The sequence below is a fragment of the Agelaius phoeniceus genome, chromosome 6 (genome assembly GCF_051311805.1).
Source record: "Agelaius phoeniceus isolate bAgePho1 chromosome 6, bAgePho1.hap1, whole genome shotgun sequence".
NCBI lineage: Eukaryota > Metazoa > Chordata > Aves > Passeriformes > Icteridae > Agelaius > Agelaius phoeniceus.
In genome coordinates, this window is record NC_135270.1 from 2,599,255 (window position 1) to 2,620,572 (window position 21,318).

The following is a 21,318-nucleotide window of genomic DNA, read 5'->3' on the forward strand; positions in this document are numbered from 1 at the left end:
AATAGCTTGGTCTACAGCATTTTTTTGCTTCATTGGTTTTGAAAAGGACTTGCTGTTCCCTGCTGTTAGATTATTTCCAGGAGACCGTCTCAGGTCAATAGTCATAACATTCTTTGCTCCACTCCCCCTCTCCCCCACCCAGACAGAAAAATAATAAAATTAAGCCAGAATAAATGAACAAATTAAGTTGGGAAGTGGGGAAAGCAAGCATGTTTGTATTTACAGGATTGATCCAGCAATTTAAGGTATGGATTATTTTTGTGTTCAAGAACCTGGTCTCTGCATGCAGTTCCCATAGAGAAATTTCCCCCCTATGAGGCATAAGCAGTAGCAGTTAAATTTCAAGTGAAATTACCAAAGAAATATAGGGACTTTTTATTGGTATTAATTTTATTTCAATCTTCAAGAAAGAAAAAGATTCCTTCCTTCAAAAAGCCTAGGAGACATTGACTGTAAAGAAGAACTTAGCCAAAATAAACATCATCCAATTGTGGTTACCTTGGACCTTGAGGTTCTCTTGATTTTTTTTCCTACTCTTCTTCAGCCTCAGCAGCGTATGAAAGGGCAAAGATGTTCCCCTGAGGCATGGGGTGATGAGCACTGCAGAGGGCAGGCCCAGCCCATGCCCTGCCTCCTGCTCTTCCTCATGCTCCTGGTTCACTCAGCTCTTGTGGTGACAGCCGGTTCATACACAGAGGTGCTCAGTGCACATCTCCCAGCTGGGCTTCACCTGCAACTGTTCTTCCCTCCTCCCTGCATATCTTCTGCATTTAAACGTGCCACAGGTTAGGACTGCCAGTGTAAAAGAAATGTATTAGGTTTGTTTGGCGCTTCAGTAAATTCTGGTTAATATTCAGAGGGGCTTGAATTTTCTGTAACTGCTTGAACTGATTCAATTAGCATGGGAGCAGGTACTCACAAACAAAGAAAGACAGTTCCTGTTATCTGAAATGAAAATTTGATTATATGGTGTTTAAGTAGGACAAGGTGTAATAACCAGCAACCATTGATGATTTTACAGTTTACAAAAAAAGGGAAAGACCATAGCAGGTGGATTTGACAGCAGCAGGAGTGAACAAGAAGACAACTCAATATCCAGCTAACCTGTCTTGGGACCAAACATGTAACCTTTATTCCTTTATTCTTCAAAATCTGATTAAAACTGTCTTTGATGCACGTTTTAGTTATTTGTGCGTGCTACTGTAGGGTCTCAGAGTTATCCAGCAGCCAAGATTTTTGTGGTGAAGCCCAGTTTGGGTGCTTGAATTTTGCAGATCTCTCAAAAGCTTCCATTTCTTTCCTTCTCTCTGTATTATTTTGCCTACTTATAATCTATATACTGCAGGAGCAAAGAGATTGTTTTGATCTTATATTCATTACCAGTCATTAAAACTTTTAGTTCAAGTTTTTGCTTGTACTTCTGTGGCAGAAAAATTCAGGTTCTCTTGATGACAAACTGCTGGTGCACAAGCATCTGCTACACAAAAGGTTTAGGGGGAAAAAAAGAGACCTTTTTCCAGAAAGAATATAAATTCTTTGAGTCTAGACCTTTTGCAACACACAACTATTTGCTATCCAAGGGTATTTCACTGAGTGGAAGGTGAGGGTGGCAGGCATCTCTGGAGTTCATCTAGTTTAGCCCCCTGCTCAAACAGAGCCAGCCACATCAGCAACCTGCTCCTGCATTCGATCACACTTTAGGTAAAAATAAAAAAAAAAAAGGCAAAATCAACCCAACAAACACATCAAAAAAACCCCAGAAAACCAAACCAAGACTTAAATAATATTGAACCAGAATTTCCTGTATTTCAGCTCAGGCCCATTTCTTCTTGTCCTTTCCCTGGACAGCGATGAGAGGAGTTTTGCTTTGTCTTCTCCTGCATCCCTGTGGGAATTCACACACAGTTTCACCTATTTCAGTGGAAAGAGATGAGGAAATGGTGTGGGATGCCTGGGTGCCTGTGATGCCCAGCTGTTTATTTTCAGAAAAAGCCTTGGGAGTATTCACTTACTCTCTTTCCTGATACAAGAACAAGAGGCATTGCCTGGCTCAGGCTATGAGCCACAAATTGCTGGAGACTAGGACTATACAGTACATAAATATAACTGTGTTTGGTTTGCTCCTTTATCTCCTCACACACTTTGGTTACTGAGCTCTGCTAGGGATAGAACTTTGAACAAAACTGTATTTTGGCATGACTTGGTACATGTGCTTTTACTTTCTAAGACTTTAGGAAAGTTTCAGAGGGATAGTTCAGAAGTTTCTCCAACAGGAAAGAAAAATTGCTCCTAGATGTTTATCTTGAAGCTTGATTATTATAATTGTAAATAAAGGCTAATATGCATGCATTATAACTTAGGTCTTGTTTGCTTTTTATAGAGTGTGAAATGAGCTCTCACTGGTAATTGCAGGTTTTCTTGATTGATGTGAAGCTGTTTTCTCTGTAAGCAGATATTTCTCAGTTTCTACTTTGTTCAAAGTATGAATAAAAAAAAAACAATTTGGAAAAAAAATTGAATTGCAAAGAGGTTAATTTCCTTGTGCCTCATGACAGCAAGAACCTCTGAGTTGGGAAATTACATGCCCTTAACATGACTGTTGACTCTTGCACTGAATGAAAGCCGTACATCAAGAGGCATCTCTCATTACATGATTACAGGACATATTCTCCTTGGAAGATACAAGGCACTTCCCCTTTGGGTCCTGCTTATGAATTTTTACAGCTCGGAGAACTGCAAACGGACTTGAGAGGAAAGTGTATCTGTGACCAATGGAAACATAAAAGGGGAAGAAAAGTTGCAAGACTTCACAGACCTCCTGAAATCCCATGTCCCTGTGCATCAAAGGCTTTGCCTCCTTTCTGAAAGGTGCTGTTTTTATCACTGCACGCGATACCGCATCCTTTGGGATGAATTCTGCCAGCTACCCATAGAATTATTTACAGACAAACCTTGTCAGGTTAGCAAAGGCACAGGAATGCAGCTGGCCATTAAAGAGGTAAGTGCATTTAGATGTCCTGTATATTGAGCATTCCAGTGACTCCTTCCCTTGCTGTGCCCTCTGTGTTCAGAGACTGGATTTGATTGTGAGCAGGAGAGCATTTCTCCAACTCTACTGTCTTGGCTAAGTGGCCTCATACAGTCCTGCATGTGGTAATTTGTAAAGGAAATCCATTTCAGTACAAAAGTGTTCCGTAAAATCTGTTCTCTCTAAAGGCCGAAATTAAGTTTAACATGTTCAAAACAACACTTTTTTTTTCAGTCTGATCTAGTCCCTGTTTATTTCTGCTATCATGTTGTCATTGCATCCAATCTGTCTGTATATAAACAGTTGTAAACACTTCTTACCAATTTTCCCAGTACTGTGAATTGCCTTGAAGGCACATGGGATAGATAGAAAGAGGAAAACAGAGGATTTTCCATATGGTCTGAATAGTATATGATATTTTAAGAAGGCTATTTCCCATTTATATCCATTCATCTCTTTGAATTTCAATCTTTAAATCATTACCTTTTCTCTCAGGACTGCTGTGAGGCTTAATTCATTAATGTCCAAAGAGTGCTTTGAAATCCTTAGATAAAAGAGGGTATAGAAGTGGAAAATATTAAAGCAAAAATGTGAACTCACAACCTCTCTCTTTTTTACCTCACCTGTTCATGAAGATCTTTATAATCATATAAACTTACCTTAGAATCAAGGCAAATATATTTTCCTTTGATGTACAGATAACATGAGGTTGCAAATTTTTAAAATAATCTTTTTCATATTAACAAAGTTAATGTAAAAACTTCTTAGCAATGTTTTTAATCTTCTATTCTGTGCTTCCCCAATTAAAAATGTGGTCCTAGTTATATCCAGCTGAATTTTGTAGGACTGCATCAATGCTGAAAGATTCACACTGCTCTCTCTATAGGCTCACATTAGGAAAACAGAAGTTCCTCCATCAGGTTTATATCACTTCAGACTGTAAAATAATTGGCCTAATATGATCTTTTCAAAATACATAATTTGTTTTCTAAATGGGAACCATCTTCTGTACCCTAAGATCTGCACTGGTTTCTGTAAAGCAGATTCCTCATTTTCATAGAATGATTGGATAACTCAGGTTAGAATGGCCTCAGAAGATCTCTAGTCCAAACTTTTGCTCCACACAAGGACATCAGATCAGGTTTCTCAGTGATTTATCCAGGCATAGAATATATTTGCCTACCAACTTCCATCTGGAGTCACTAGGTCATCCATTAACTCAGCTGCCTCTGTTTCCATCCCTGAAGCTGTAAGACTGTCCAGGTCAATCTCAGCAACTTCTTTTTCCCTAGGAAGAAGATTGGACAGAGGGGAGAGCAGAGTAAGAACTGTTAATAGGCCTCATGGGGCTGTAAAGTAAGCCTTTTGGAAACCTTGGAGTACACATATTTGAGGAGAGTCAGAGCAAGGAAATAAGGGTTGCCACCTCAACTTCTGGGTTTGGATATTGGGCCTGCTGAAGAAGAAATTCCCTCTTGGCTGTAGCCACTAACTGAAATCTGTGGGAAGCTGCTTTTTCCAGGCATTTGTGATCACCCTCTTGATCCACATGAGGCATCCCATAGCATCTTTCACTGTCTCCAAGAGGAAAGGCTCAGTTTCCTGTCTTCTGAGTCAGCATGGAAAGACTGACCTGCTGCACAAGGTTTCGGTTTTCTCTCCAGTGCTGATCTTACAGCCCCTGGCTGGGCAATGCTCTGTGGTATTGCAATCTTTACTGATAAATAGGATGGAGAACTCTTCATCAGCAGGGAAAAACCTCACCATTCAAAGCTCAGTTACAACATTCCAGATACCCAGATTGTCCAAGACAGAGCAGCCAGCCATGTTTTCAAAAAGATACTGTTGTAGTGTCTCTCATCTTCCCACTGGAGTTCATATTCATTTCTGACAAGAGCCAATGTATTTCAGGAATTCCCCTTTCTGCTGCTGCTGTGACACTATCCTGCTCTTCCAGTTCAGCCATTTAAAGTCAGTAGGAAAGTTTACTGACCTTTTTATTTGCAGATAGAGCAGATATCTACAAGCCAGTGGTGGAGAGCAGCTAGTTTCAACCTATATTTAAATACTCAAATAAGCATATGGTTATTCAGATTTCTCTTTAAACTTCAGGTCTGAAAGTTTCTCCTGTATTACATAGGCATGTGTTGATATAATCTGGAATTTTGAGTTGACTGTAATATTGCTACTAGATATTAGGCTAGGGTTGTTTTACCACCACTTCATCCTCAAAGAAGAATTAATCATTGACTTAACTAGAATGCTAATATGAATGATTGTGTTGTTATGCATATGTTGATTTATTTAATTTTTTCAGCCTTCTAGGACCCTTTTGAAAACAAGCTTAGCCAACCAAACGTAACAAGCTTTTACTTGAGTGTGTATAAATGTTAAGTAAACAAAATATTTTTGCTGCTTATGCTTGCAGTATTCAGCTTCATTAAACATGTTTGTACACAGTCTACAGCCTTTTGCAGCATACGTGACTAACTTCTGAGGCACATTTCATTCAGATAAAAGAAAACACAGAAAATGTGTTCTGGAGAACTCCTTTGAATGTGGCGCTCCCAGGGCACTCTGAAGGTGTCCTGTTCGAGCAAAACAGAGAGCTCAAATCTTGAAATCTGTGAGGAGAAAAAGGACTGTTGTGGTTTAACCTCAGTCAGCAGCCAAGCCCCTCACTGCCCCAGCTGTGGGATCAGGGAGAGAATCAGAAGAGTAAAAACTCGTGGGTTGATAAGATAAAGACAGTTTCTTAGGGAAAGCAAAACCATGCACACAAGCAAAGCAAAACAAGAATTAATTCCCTGCTTCCCATGGGCAGGCAGGTATTCAGTCACCTCCAGGAGAGCAGGGCCCCATCATGTGCAGCAGTTACTTGGGAAGACAAACCCCATCACCCCAAACATCTCCCTTCCTCCTTCTTCTCCCCACTTTATATCCTGAGCTCAATTTCACATGGTCTGCAATATCCCTTTGGTCAGTTGGGGTCACCTGTTTTGGCTGTGTCTCTTCCCAGCTCCCCAAATTCCTCACCAGCATGGCCATACAAAAAGCAGAAAAGGCCTTGTCTCTGTGTAAGCCCTGCTCAGGCATAACAAAAATACCTCTATATTATCAATATTACTATTAATATCTATATTATTGCATGTTCAGCACAAATCCAAAATACAGCTCAGCCCAATCCTAACGTAATGTTTGCAAAGGTGTTTCATTACAGTAATGAGTGACCATGGAAGGTGCTGGCTGTCCATGGAGGGAGCCAGTTACTTTGAAGAAATAAACATTCTAACCATGGAAATGCACACTGACAACTCTGAGGATGACAGAGATGTGAGCTAACAATAAGAGCAGCAGACAGAGGGTTGTCCTAGAATATTTACACTGAAATATAAGGCACTGTGAAATAAATTCTTAGTGTTTAGGAGCCATGAGTGAGGATATTTCTTACCAAAGAAATATTTCTTACTAAATATTTCTTACCAAGAAGGTCCATGAGCCCACCTTTTAACAAGTATAGGGGACATAATTCTTAGAGAACAGCTGTTTTGTTTTTTTTTCTTTCAAAGCTGTTGTTTAAATTTAGTGTTTGAACTTTCTCTTTAGTCTCAATGGTTTTCAGATCACAGGAGAGGTAAATGGGTGAAACTGCTTCTAGGATATTATATACCTGTTGCATTCAATTGATCAGCACTTGATTTCATCTTCCAAACCTGAATGTTAATTAAAGAAATCTTTCCTATTTAAAAAGGAAAACCAATCCCCCTCATGCCAAAGAATACAATAAAGAGTGACGGGATCTGGCTGCCTAAAGGAAACCTGTTAGCTATCTCAAGAGTTAATCTTTCAAAGGTTATATTGGTGTGAGAGAGGCAAAATAGATTCCAAAGATGCATTCTATCTGCAAAAGCGAAAACTTTTCCTCATGTACATGCATTACACAATAACAACTTAGAAATGCAAAATAAGACATTTTTAAAAATTCATTGCCTAAAGTCGGAACTTATGTGAACATTCAAATTGATTAGCTACAGCCAAAAGCTAAAAGGTTCATAAGGGAGCCTGAAAAATTAATAGAAGCTTTGCTATTTTAGTTTAACATCCCTGGTTTTTTGCTATCTAAATGCTCCTACCATTGCAGCCATCAGTTTTGTAACAGAATGTTTTACCAGACCCTGCAGCAGACACACAGAGAAATGAACTCAACATTGTCCTCAAAAGTCTGTGGAAACACCTCAGGAAATGTTGACTCTTACACTCTATGGATCAAAGCTGAATTATCTGAAGCTAAATGATTTAAATTCTTCAGATGATGAATTGCATGTAGCTCTTCATGAATGTTTTGTTTTCTAATTATGAAGCATTTTTCACTTAAAATAAAAACTAGTTCTTTGAGAGTATGAATAATATTCAGTATTTTAAGGCATCTTTTAATGTGTTAGAACTGAACTTTCTCTGACATTTAGCAGTGTCAGGAAAAAGGCCCTTGCAGAGGAAGCCTCATATTTCTAAATGCTCATGGCAAAGCGTGGGTTTATGGCATCACAGCTTCCACAGCACTGAAGGAGCCTTGTACTGCAATGGTGATTAAAATGCATCAGGCCAGATCTGCTGTCCAAGCTGAGATCAGAGCCCCAAAGCATGGCCAGTGCCAGTGGGCACTCAGGCACCGAGGACTTGCTGCCTCTGAGCTCTAACCAAGAGGAAGGCCTTGTTCAGCACAGCTTCTAGAGAATTGGGGGTAAAAGGCAACCTTTGATTTAACACATTTACAACGCATGGCTGGCATTAGACTTTATCCTGTGGGAACCTGGTGTGCTTCCACACAACCCAGGGTGAGCTTAGATGACACAGAGCTGGCAAATTCAGGAGTCACGAGTCCCAGGCTGCTGCACAATCTTTTCCTTTCTGTGACAATACTAAGTACTAAATGAAAATACTAAATTCCTTTTTCATAGGAATTGTACTGGGATTTGATTGACATTATCCCTGGACTAAAGGTGTGCATTTAAAGCACTTTGTTGCTGATTTTTACAGGACAATTGCTGTTACCTTTGGTTGTGTGTGGACTCTTAAATAAGAGAATTATTTCTGTGTTAATGTCCAATGAGAACTTGGACTTTGATCATTATGTTTTTAGAGTCCAGGGCTGTAACTTTATACAGGATTACTTTTACCTATCTAAGAAGCTGGAATACATCAAAAGGATAAGAACCAGCAAGAGCAGGAATAGCTTGTGGTTAAGATGCTGATTCAGTTGGGAGATGTGATCTTGGCAAATTCTCCTCATCAGCTCTGTGCCATAGCTTTCTGCTTCTAAAACAGAAATTAAAATCCTGCTGTTTTTCTCTTGCCTTTTGTCTAAATTGTAAGCACTGGGGAGGGTGCATATGTGCAACACCTTGTACACTAGTGCTTCTTGTTACAACCATAGCATTTAATCAATAAAAATAAGCCTTGTACTTCTTTGATTAATGAAATGCTGAATGTCTCACTAGTCTGAGCCAGAGAGGAACATGTATTTCAGATGACCTTTAGCTAGAAAGAGTGGGAGATCACTGTCCTTGCTTTCAGTTGCGGAGCATGAAGCCAGTAATGCAAATTTTTAGGCTCCTGGCATGCAAATTAACAAAAGAGCAGTACACACATCTTTTCAAAGCTCAAAGCATCACATGTGCACAGGGAAAAAAAAAAAAAAAAGGTTACACTTCTGTAGTTTTCTACAGTCAAGCATTCTTTCAAAGAGAAAATCCATCACTTTGAAGAATTTACAGAAGAAAACCTCCACAACAACTAAAGCTCCAGGCAAGCGAGTGAATGCAACTGCTGAGAAAAATAAATAAGGGCCTTTACAGCAGTCCCGTTGAATTGAAATTTTCCTTTATCACAGACAAGGCTGTTCTAATCTTCTTTTCTACCTCTAGCCACATATTTTAAAAGAAGATTTTTCTAAACATAAAAATGTTACAGTAGAGGCAGAGGTTCGAAGTAATGTATTATAAACCATCTCTTACCATACTAAAATACCACCTGAATTTGCCAAAGAACCAGTTTGGCTTAATTTCTCATCCCTGTTGTATTGGTATAAAAAAATGGGAGTTGGGTCACACATTGACAGAAATGCCATCTTCCAGGGGAGCTGGCAGTCAGCAAGTCCCTTAAAATGCTTGAAAAGGCCTTGGAACACGGGCCAGACTGAGAGTCACAGCAAGGAAGCTTTCTGCAAGACACATTGTCCCCAAAGGTCCCAAGAGCCACAGCAGCCCAGGTGTTTGTGACATCTTGTTTTTCCAGGTAAGCTTAAAGAAAACCTCAGGCAACCTAAGTTCATAGGTTACTTTTTACAGAGGCCACGTACTTTGACATTTAAAGTACAGAACTAAAGAAATGGTCTGAATAAGATGTAAATTTTATTTACTGGTAGATGTAGCAAATACTGGCCTGAAAGCTCTGATGAATCAAGCTTTGAGGATAAAGCTAAAAGCAGGGCAAGACTGTAGCCACAATTTTATTTAGGGTAGAATTGAATTTTCTCTGCTCAGGAAAGAGGTGCTACAGAAGGAGTCACAGGATGAACTAGCAAGTGTAGAGAGAAAATGAGGAAAATGCCTTGGAAAGCTGCACTGGTGATATTCCTATCTAAGCTAGTGTGGGGGGATAGAATGTAAGAAAAGAAAGATAGTGCAGAAGGTAGTCTCACACCTGAGGAGGTGCAGCTGTGCTAATCACCAAAGATTAGGAACAGGCCTGTCCTTAACAGGCCACAGCTGTGTCCAATAAGAAGACGAGTGCTATAAAAGAGTGGGTTAAGGGGGTGAGGAGGCAGTTGGAGTTTGTTGGCTGTGCTGTGAGGAAGAAGAAGGAGTCATTGCTGTGAGGAGCTGCCCATGATAAATCACCAAGAAGGTATGAAACTTTTGTAATAAGGTAACAACAGAACAGGAAGGGTGAAAGGTGATGCTTCTGAATCTATACTGCCATAGAACAGGAGCCACTCCTTTTCTTGCTGGTCTCTGGTGGAGAGTGGATGGCAGGAGCCCCTCTTGGTTCCTCAGGCTGTAGTCAGAGCAGGTGATGAAGCATGACCAGCTCTCTGCCCTCAGAAATCAGCAGTCCCTCAACATTATCCTATTTCTGTGGCCTCCAGCCAGCCCAGACTTGGACAGTAACATTCTGCTCCTAACACAGTGTGTTACAGCACTCCCACTACAAAAAGTGCATTTCAGTTTGGGGCCAAATCCTTCTGTATAAACCCCCCTTTTTTTGCATCTGTGATAATATTTGCTAGCACTCCTTTTTTGCTCCCCCACAGAAGATGTGTGGGCTGGGCAGGGTCACCAAGGCTGCTGGGCTAGAAAATCAAGTCAGACCAAAGAAGGCTTCTGCTGAACCTTCTGGAGTGCAGCTATTTGTAATTTCCAGAACTGGTGCTGAGCCTCCTAAGTGGCTCTGCGAGGAGTGAACTTACACCCAGCCTGGCTTATTAGCTCTGGCTTGTTAAAGCCTGTGGGGCTCTGGAGCAGCTGGCCCAGCTCCAAGCAATGCAAGGACCTGCACTAACGAGAGGGTGATACCACGTTTACATTAGATTTTTGAATACACACCTAATCAAGACACGTTTGCTACTACCAATATATTGCATTAATAGTGCTGTGCGACCAACACAGCTGTGTGGTATCGCACTTTTGCTTCCTTGGGCTGCAGTCAGAGCAGGCGGTGAAGCACAACCAGCTCACTGCCCTCAGACATCAACAGCCCCTCAACAGGATCCTACTGCTGTGGCACCCCCGGACCTGTGTGCCCGCGGTCCTGCAGCAGTGCAGGATCCCAAGGCACGGGGACGGGCTGTAGGACATGGGCTGGGCAGACGAGGGACACCACACGCTGTGTCCCAAAGCCTGCCCGCGGCGCTCTGCTGCCGACGCCGCGGCCTCCAGGGCTCTCTTAGGGCAGGTGACGCGGGCGAGCCGAAGGGGCAGGTGGCCGAGGGGTGGCGGCGAGGGGCTGGCGTCCGCTGCCTCCCGCCTGGAGAGCGGCTCTCCGCCGGCCGCAACCCGCCTTCCATTGGCGTGGCGGCCCCACGTGGGAGCCCCCGCGCTGGGCGGCGCCGCGGGGAGGGCGGGAGGGAGGGAAGGAGGGAGGGGGCTCGGCGAAGGGCGGGCGCTCGTTGTCCTGGCGACGCCAGAGTGAGTTGTGGCGGCGGCGCTGAGCGGCGACGCTGGAGCCGGAGCCGGGCGCGCAGGGCGGCCCCTTGCCCTGGCCCGGGCGCATGGGCCGCCGGCCCGCGGGAGCAGCAGCGCCCAGAGCCGCCCGCCCCGCCGCGGCAGCCCCGGCAGGTACCGGCGGGACGCGGCGGGCGCGGGGAGCCCGGCCCGGCGCGCAGGAGGGATGCGAAAGTTTGTCCCGGCGCGCCTGCTCCGGCGGCGGGAGGGACGCGGCCCCGGCCGGGCGGAGCCCCGCGCCCCGGCGGCGGCCGGCAGCGAGCCCTGCCCGCCGGGGAGCGGCTTGGGGCGGGAGGGGTTCCCGGGGGGCTCTGCCCCATCCGCGGCGCGGCTCGGCGGGGCCGGCACCGCCCGCCTCGCTGCGCGGGAGCGGCTCCTCCGCGCTCGCTGCGGTGGCGGGGCCGCAACTTGTGCGGGGCTCGGCGCTGCGGGCTCGGCGTCGGGGTCGTTCCCTCAGCGCGGTCTGGCGGGGCGGGCGCGGGCGGGGCCGGCCACCGGGCGGGTGGTGGTGCTGCTGCTGCCCTCTGTGATTATTTGTACATTGTTGCTGCTGCTTTAGCTGTGGCTGTGTGCCGGGCAGAGGGGCGCCCGCGGCCGGGGGGTCCCCACACCCGCGGGGTTTTGTCTGGCCCCTCACGCAGCCGTGGGACTCGCAGGCTGCCGGGCTTCTGCTCCCCGTGTGGAAAAAAAAGAACTTGTGGATTTGCTTGCTTTCTTGTCCCCGAAACACGGGCGGTTGCGGGAATTAAACATTCCCGCTGTTGCGAGATTGCTTACATTTTAAGGAGAAAAGCCCCAAAAGTTGTGTTAATTTGCGTTACTTTGAATGGAAGATTGGCGGCCAGGCGGCGTCCTTGAGGATCTGGGTATCCAGCGAGGTAAATGCGAGCGACATTCTGTGCAGGTGGGGACCTTTTGGGGCGTGTGTGTTGAGGATGGACCCTGGGAGGACGTACCCAGGTGGAGCCCTTATGGCTTAAATTTAAGAATATCAGCTCACCTGTGGTTCATTGAGAGTGTTAATGTGCTTAAGCCATGGTCAGGTGCAGGCTCTCAGCTCCTCGAGCTGCTCATTCAGGGAGGATGGTCCAGCTGCAGCCCGGCACGGTCTAGAGCCCGACTGGGGCTTTGGATGTTGCTATGATGGGAGGAGAATGGGGTAACACCGGTTTTTGGGTTTCTTGTTGGTTTCGGTGTCTCTGGCTATGTGGTGATTGCCCCAGCAAACCTTACCTTTTCTTCCTTGAAGTTTTTGTTTTGTATTTAATGCCGATTAATTGGCATTACATGAAATTTGTAAATAAATCAATTTCCACAGTCAGATATACAGAGAGATTAAAAAGTGAAACTTATTTTACTGGAGGTAGTAAAAATAAAACTAAGTCTAGATATTCAAAAATGTTTTGGTTTGTGGCTGACTTGAAATGCTTTTTTAAGCCTCAGGATGAATTTTTTCCTCATGTTAATATATATATTTTTTAATATATGAGGCTTAATGTAGCTAACTCAGGCAGTGACACTAAATACCTATAACACATGGTCTGAGGTTGCAGGCATGTGCTAAGTACTACATACAAATAGATCCTCATGTGTTTCCCTAGAGAGGCAGTTTCCATGATGGTTAAAGCTGGAACATTGGATGCACAGGAACTTCCAGAGACTGCACTTTCTTCTTCTTTTTTTTTCCCTCCCCTAGTTGAGGGGACCTTTCGTGTTGTCCTTAGTTGCACTGGTTATGTCATGCTATTCCAGCATGGCATTACACGATGTGACTGATGCAGTCTCATGTGTCACATCACAGTGAAGTCACTGGAGGGGAAAAGTTTTCCTCGGTGGGGCTTAAGGATATTTATAAAATTTGGGGTTTTTTTTGCTTGTGATATTTGTTGCTAAGGTTGGAGGCCATGAAGTGCCTTCAAGGTATGTGTCTGTTTTCTGTGGCTATTGGCAGGTTTGAAACCACAGATCAGGAGGACATTCTGGTTCAAAATAGAATTGGAAACCTCCTGTTTCTCTGTAAAATGGGTTAGGTGTGTTTTTCAGATTACTTTCAAATGGCAAAGCATTGCTGCAATCAGCTGTGTTCTTTCCTGTGCTCTTTAGAAGAAAGAGAGCTGCCTTCCTGGTGAGGAGCAGTGAGAGGCAAAAGCAGCATTTCTACCTGTTGTCTTGTCAAGATCTTTGCCTTGGCATAACAAGGGACGTCAGCATGCAGAACAAGCATTTCCTCTGTCTTGTGGGAAATCTATTTTTTATGCTGTTTATCCTTCAGAGGTGGGAGAGTGTCTTGTCTGATGATGTTCTTATTTATTAGTTCCTTTGTTACATAGGACACAGGTTTGGGTTTTTTGGTGCTTACCAGGCTTATAACATGCAGCTGCATATGTGCTCTTATACCATGCTCAGCTAAGGTGGCTGAAATTGATTTAATGTTTAGCCTTTTTAGTATGGAATTCAGTGTAGTAAATGTGTTTTTCCTGGTGCCTGCATATTGAAGCCTGCTGATATTGATCCCACCTTACAAATTAACCCAGGAGACTTTGTCTCTTTTAGTAAACTTGTGCTTCCCAGTACAAAAAGAACAGCATTTTAAGCTGGTTGACCTGTTAAGCTGTGATTTCAGGCTCTGCTCAGTTTTCCTTCCCAAGCAATAACAGAACCAGTTTGTTCCTGCATGATCATGCTCAGGATGTTGGGAGGTGGCACTCATTAACTTTACAGACTGTGGAGAAAGATGCCTGGGTAGGGGACCCCAGAGAAGAATAATGGATTTGGCTTTAGGTCTGGCACTCTGAACCCTGGAAAGCTGAGTTTTGAGTTGATCCTTGCAGGCTTCAGTCAGTGTTGCTGCAGTAGGTTCAGCTCTGATGTACAGTATTGTCATTCTGGGCTGGTTTTGTGCAAGAAGTCCCAAAGGCAAGGTAAAACTCTAAACAGGCATCAGAGCATTTGGAGTAGCTTGGGTGAGGAGTGTAACACGTTCAAAACATGTAAATTATTGTATCAGCTCTGGCTTGGGGCTCCTGGTGGTGGACAAAGAACATCAGCAGCTATGTTTTCTTTCACACTGGTAAAAACTGCTTTTTTTTTTTTCCTCCCCTCCCTCTTTAGGTATTTGTTTGAATACATAGAAGAAGATGACAAGTGTGCATGGATGATTTTACGTAATTAACACCTGCTAGATTTGCAAAAGGCAATTATCACTGCGAAGTGTTTACATTGATTTATGGGAGGAAGGCGGCCCATGAGAGGGATGCTGATAATATCAACACAGTGGATTAAATGCACATTTACACCTTTATTGACATATAAATTATCTGTGCCAGGAATGCACTGAGAAGGCTGCTGATGGAGCAGTAATGTGGCACAAACCAGTGGGTTTGGATTCAGCTCTGTCATCCTCCTCTAAGGCACTTACATGGAAACCTTCATCTGAGCTGCTATAGGATACAGAGGCTCCCAGAATGGCTGCTTGTTAGGATAATGAGCAGTGATGGCAAATGGGAATTTAGAAGAATGATGAAAGACAATGGACGAGGTTTGAAGGAATTGTCTCGCCTTTTTTTAAATTATTTTTAGCTTTTTGCTGTTTATGCTATGGATTTTTAGAGAAAGCTTAAAGAGGCTGGAGGAGTCTTTGCAGCAGGGAAATGGAATCTGGATCTGAATCCGGCCAACATCAGAAAAGAAAGATTGTGACACATGGACTGGAAGATCAAAAAAGGGTAAGTGACAAAAGGTGGGAGCACTTTCTGCTTAAATTACTGAAGGAGTTGCAAGTGGCAGAATAGCTCTTCATAATGCTTTTATCACTTGTACTTGCTGCTTGCTATGCTCAGCCAGCTGTAGATCTCTTGATTATATGTTTTGGAAAATGTTTGTCTTTCTCTTCTTCCAATGTATGGAGCAAAGAGCTGAGGGAAGGGGAAATTGTGATATGAGTGAAAGAAGGGAGAGATCTCTCGAGTTCTGGCTGTTTGTTGATGAAGAGCCATACAGTGCAAATGAAGTATACTGACTCTTACTGAGTCTGGTCAGATTATTGATTTGTTGTAAGTTTAGCTTCTTTTTTTCCTGTTGATATCATTAGTGGAGTGGTTTGAAAAATGCTTTCTTGGTGTTTGGTGTTCTCATTTGTTGAGGATGTTGTGCACTTGTCAGTGTCCTCATTGTCCTGGTGGAACTGTTTGCATTTTGCCGTAGTTGCCAGATGTAATTTTGGCTTGGATCAAAATGTACGGTGGAACGTGCTCAGTGTCAGCTGTTGGCCCTTAATTTGCACAAGTGCTTTGTGGCAGCTCTGTGTGACAGGGTGGTGCTGAGTTATCCCATCCTAATGGGCTGGGGCACTAAATTGACCTTAGTGAAGTCCCTGTCCCAGACAAAGCTGTAGCTTGTGAACAACTGGGACTCTGAAGTTGTTTTGTTGGCACCAGTCAAGCACACTACTACAGCTTGACATGTTTCTGCTGTATAAATCATTGATGTTGTCCTCCATGCAGAGTTGATGGGCAATAGAAAATGCTGTGTTCAGCTCTGGGTGGAGAGCTCCTTTCCCCTGTATGATTTTTATTTCAGTTGAAAACTGAGTTAGAAAAAAAGAAATTGACCCTCAGTTATTATTTTGCTGTTCAACAGCACTGTCTAATTTCAGGGAGAGGGAGGTTTGTGTCAGTTTCATCAGGTCTGCTGAAGAATAAAAGTGGTTTCTCTGTCACCCCATTAGAAATCTAAGCAGCCTGGAAAACTTTCAGCAATTGGATAAAATGCAGCTGCTTGCTTGGAGAGAAATGGCATTTGGGGAACAAAATAAAACTCCTGGATGTATCTTAATTGCAGCAAGCATGATCTATTAACTGACAAGCTGCCAAGGTCTTCCTTCTGCTTTTTTCAAGGAAGCATTTTGGGACCGAAGTAAATCAATAAGGGTTGAAACAAAATCCGTCTATTGACTTAATTTCTGGAGGCTGCTGGAACACTTTTCCTCCCCCTTCTGAAGTGTCCAACATTATCCTGCATTTGGGGTGTGATGGGAAAAACATTTGTGACCTGTGACAGCGAAGTCTGCTGTAATTGTTTTGATGCACCAAAATTAATATGCAATTATGTCTGTCTCTCCTTGCTGATAGGTATGGGAGCCTACATCTCCCATCTGCTCCTGGCTCTGGGTGTTTGGTGCACATGTAGCACGGGGCCTCTGAATGTATAATATAACCCCAAGTGAGGCTCAGTGGCAGCTGGGATAACATCAATTGGTCATGCTTTGCTGACATTCATTTTAACTTGAACTCTAGCCGTCATGGAGATTATTAAATTTATAATGATATATGTAAGATCCATTTTAATGACTCTGCATGCTTGGGTGAGCTCTCTCACTTCTGTTTGCAAAACAAGTCCTAATAGAGTATTGCATTTCATTTCCTATAGAATTTTTCAGGGAAAGGTTACTGATGAGAGCTTTGCTTAGACTTCTGCTTACTGGGAAAAATCAGTTTGGAATAATGATAATGTTGATGCAACTCAGTTGTTGTTATTATGGAATTGAATAGTAATGTAAACTTTAGTGTTTCTAAGCTTAAAGTTCTTAGATTTCTGACAGGGAAAGGTGTATGTGTGATCAAAGGCCATTAAAATTAATTATCAATAGACATTTTTTTGTTACTGAAAATGAGGCTTGTGCTGGAAGAAAAAAGATGAAGCTCATTTTTAATCAGGTGAGTACATTTTCCTTTTTATCACCAATATATTTATGGACATAAAGTCAACCACTGTTTAGTGTTTCTGAAGCAGTAAGAATCTGTCTGTGTATGTACACCCCTCAATGATGGATCTGGTTTGTCTTTCCCAAGTAGAATAGAGAATGCTGGGTCTGCATTTGTGGTGTACAAATAAAGCTTAGTTTCCTGTTTGTTTGGTTTTTTTTAAAGTGTATTTTCAAGTATCAACTTAGTAGCTGTATTGATTAAACAGAGACAAGATTTAGCATTTGTGCTTGTTTTTTAGAAGGATGGGGTTTTGCTTTTTATGTGTTGGCTGATCTTCAAGAACTCAAAACCAGGCTGCATCTGACTTTGCTGAAATCAGCCAAAGCAGGTTCTTTTCAGTCATCACAGCTTCCCAGGCTGACTTTAAGAGGACTCATATTAATCTTTGGGATAGCAATTCAGCCATCTACATATCTTAAGTTGGTTCTAGTGGGAATTACATAGCTAAATTCCATGTAACTGGTAATGTTCAAGTGAAGAATTTGATCAGGTTTAACAGCCGTGTAAGCTGGCCATCTGAAGGTAGCAGGATTACCAACATGAATACTAATGTGAACAGTGAGCAGGCTTTATGCCAGAATGTGACCTTGGCAAGAGAGTCTTTATACAAGAGTAATACAGGTGATGCTGCAGACCTTTTGTCTCTAAAGTTTGTATGTAGAGTATTGTTTTGGTATAAAATGGATGATTGCTCGTGAGCAGTGAATTCAGGTATTTACTTTTTCTTTTCTTTGAAGAAGAAAAGGTAAAAACTGCTGCTGAAATAATCTAATGAGGTACATTTTCATGTCCTGTGTTATGAAAAATTTAGTGCTGCCCTGTGTTCTGATTAAATGCATTTTCTCCTCATGATTGAAATGAAAAATTTCTTCAGTTCATTTTCATCCTTCATTCCTCCTTCCTCTTGACTTTTCATTCAGGTCCATAGCTCTAAATTAGTGGGACATCCTAAAGAAATGTGTATGCAATAGTGACAGAAGTGTCTTCTGCTCTGCCTGACTGAACGATGAGTAAAATGGAACTGTGAAATGCATTCAGACTCTGGAAGGATCTCTGTCTATTTTATGCTTAGATGTGCTCTTTTGTCTAACTGAACAATTGTCTCTGCTTGACTTGTGATTTTAATTTTTTATTAGAGATTTATTTGCTCTTGCCTGGTGTCCTGGGCTGGTTTGTTTCAGGAAGGATTGTGTTTTGTTGTCAGCAGCACAGAAAGTGGCGTGGTAGTAGCACACCTCCCAGGCTTAGAGATCAGTGCACCTCACAGGCTTCTATGATTGCTTTTGTGTGTGGGTTAAGGGGCATTTTTGGTTTGACAGTAAAATAATTGTCACCCTGGACTTTGAAATATCAGTTCAGGCTCTCTGGGCGTGCTGCCACAGAGGCAGAGTGCATCTGGTGCTGGACTTGGAAAGCCAAACTGATGGTGGTCTTCTAGTATGTTTTTCCCCTTTTGCTACTTGACAGTAAACACCCTCAGCTCTTCTTTTTTTTTTTTTCTTTTTATTTTGAATGAAGAATGTGTGAGCTGCAGTGTTACAGTGTTACAAGCAGACTAACACTGTTTTCAGGGGGCGTCTTTTTCTCTTGACTTGTTTTTGTTGGAGCAGTCGTTGTGATACCCGTGACTGAAGCCATATGCTTTAGCTTTCTCCTGGGTTTGTGTTTTTCCTTCCTTATTATTGATAAACTTCCCGTTTGTTTGAGGATGCTCTGCTGCTACCTTTATATCAAAGTCAGCTTAAAGAGCATAAGTAGTCTCACATGTATTGACCTGCTTATACTGAGAGCTTGTGCTCTTTACAGCAGAGTGATGGTGGCTGAGTACTGTGTTTATTAACAGAATTTTGTGCTGAAACATTAATGCAGTTGGGTGCTGTGCTGCTGAGCCAGTGTGGAAGCACTCAAGTGTAACCACTTATAAATTGCAGCAAGACTTAGCTTATGAAATTACAGCAAGCTGTGTTGTGGTGTTTTGATAATTTAACTAACTGGGTTTTTATGGAAATACACATGCAATAAAAATCCACTGAGTGGGAGAACAGAGAAAATGTCAGCTTCTCCTTGATTTTTCAGATATTTAAAACCTTCTTTAAACATAACAATCTCTGTAGAATTTTAGTTCATGTCAGGATTTTATGTTTTTACTACAGTAATGAAGATGGCTAATAAATTTACTTTAAACCTTATCATAGTATCAGATTTGGGAGATTTTAGTTACATGGATGTGCCTTGGTGGTGTGTCCAGGGCTTGGCTTCTGCTTTAAGGTCATAAGCTTCCTGCTCTAAAAGATGCTTCTGTAACCCTTTTTTGTGGGTGTGTTGTCTGTGACAATTTTAAACCACTCTTCACTGAGAAATTGGCTCAAAGAAACCAGTTAGTTGTGTTTGTTTTAGTGAGGCAGATTTTCACCTTAATGGTTGCTACAAGGTATTTCATTCTTCTATTTTATCTGGAACTTCTTTCTACCATGGTTTTAATGAGAGAGTCATAGGAGTGTGGTTTGGTATTGCCAGCCCTCTCCCAGTCAGACCCTGGGCATGAAGAAATTTTCCATATTGTCAAAAATGTTTATATAATATAAACAAAGGATCTTGCTTATTCAGCTGATGTCTCTTGTAATGTTTGTCTAGTTAAAAGAATCCATGAACTTTTTAAGATTGAAGGGTGATTTTTCTCCAACTCGTGCAAGTTTGTTAGGATGTGATACAAAGGATCTGTGGTGATATCAACCAATCAAAGATTAGACTGCAAGTGGTGGATTTCATGTGCCTGAGGACTCTGGCATAGTCTCCACTAGAAGTGACTCATGTAATTCTGTCAGTCTTTCATCTCTTTGCCCTGACCTTTCCCCATGTCTGTGTTACTGTGCAATGAAAAATGCTCCTGTGTCATTTCTTGGGGTCTTAGGCTTGGCCACATTTTTGAGCTTTACCTCTGTTTTGTACAGTGAGTAAACTATATGTGGCACAGGTACATATGCTATTTCTCTTCCTCATACCAAGTGGAGTTCATTAGCTCAAAAGTTTCCTGACTGAGGAGTTTCAGCTGAAGTTCCAAGAATGTGGAAGAAATACCCATGGGCAAGCAGGTGGCTTAAGCCATGCAGGACAGTCATGGCTTTCCACATGAACTGTGGCTTTAAAGCCTCTTTGGGAGGGAGGGAATGAAGTTGATCAGGAGATGAAAGCAAGGAGCTGATGAGATGCATCAACAACTGCTGCTGATGCTGTGGCTCTGAAATGATGGGAGAAATGTGAATGAGGCATTGTTCTACAAGGATAGGACTCTGGAAATCTCTGTGGAAAGCATCTGTGGCACCTTTTGCAAATTTGCTGATGGCACTCCTTGAGCAGGACACAGAGTTTTGGGTCTCTACCTTAATCACTCCCATCCTCTATTTTTGTTTTACAATATGCTTGGGGGAGCCTGATATTCACCTTCCCCCACATGAACAAAAAGCAGAACAATTATTCTTGAGGGTTTATTCCTAACTTCTGGCATGCATGCCTCTGAAAATGTTTGCATGGTAAACAAATTACACAGCAGATAAGTGCAGATGCTCTTAATAGGACAGTACAAAACCAGTCAGAAGTTATTTCTGTTTGCTGAAATTGTCCTGCACAATATGGAACAGTTGGCTATTTCCAGTCTGAAAGAAGTGAGGATCAGTGATAATAAGGAGTTTATATGGCACCCCTGACTCTGCTCCTGCCTGGAAGAACTCCCCTACTTGCATTTGTGTGTACCTACACAGCATTGAAGTTTTAAACTGATTTTTTTTCCCCCCCCTCTTCTCTGATGGTAGATTAGGACTGCACTGGTGTGACCTGCTCATTCAAATCCTGCAGCAGTGTCTGGTGTGCTGTAGTGCCAGTGGCACTGATCAATAGCTGATCTTTCAGGGCTGGACAGAAACCCAGCAATATGGTGATGCATCAGCTGCTTGCCTTGTGTCTAGGGAAGAAATCCAGCTGCTGCTGCTGACAACAGGCTTTCAAACCCTAAGGCATGGTGTATTATTATTGTTCTTACTTTGGGTGACTGTGAGTATTAATGGTCATAAATTAGCTGGGATATTTCAAAATTTAGCCAGACGTCTTGGTTCTGTGGAAAATCTCCAGTCTGGGGTGGATTATGTATTCTGTCTCCTCTAGCTGCCTTTGGGGTGCCTTGTCTGTGGCCCTTGTAAATGGGGGCTAAAGAGTGAAAACTGGACATGATGCTGTAGCTGTGGCTCAGTGCATTAGTGAGCCTCTTACTCCAGTTTTCCACATCCTGTGGTATAAAGGAAGATTTTAT

The 21,318-nt window shown here is 42.7% G+C and overlaps 1 protein-coding gene across 2 annotated transcripts in view; it reads left to right on the plus strand.

Moving 5' to 3' along the window:
* The first annotated feature begins 11,205 nt into the window (after positions 1 to 11,205).
* Positions 11,206 to 21,318, plus strand: part of NAV2 (neuron navigator 2) — a 386,104-nt gene continuing 375,991 nt past the window's right edge. For both annotated transcript variants that reach the window (XM_077179507.1, XM_077179509.1), the window contains exons 1-2: positions 11,206 to 11,364; positions 14,362 to 14,975. In XM_077179507.1, the coding sequence (XP_077035622.1) occupies positions 14,901 to 14,975 (75 nt within the window). In that variant the 5' untranslated portion in view covers positions 11,206 to 11,364; positions 14,362 to 14,900. The remainder of the gene's footprint in view (positions 11,365 to 14,361; positions 14,976 to 21,318) is intronic.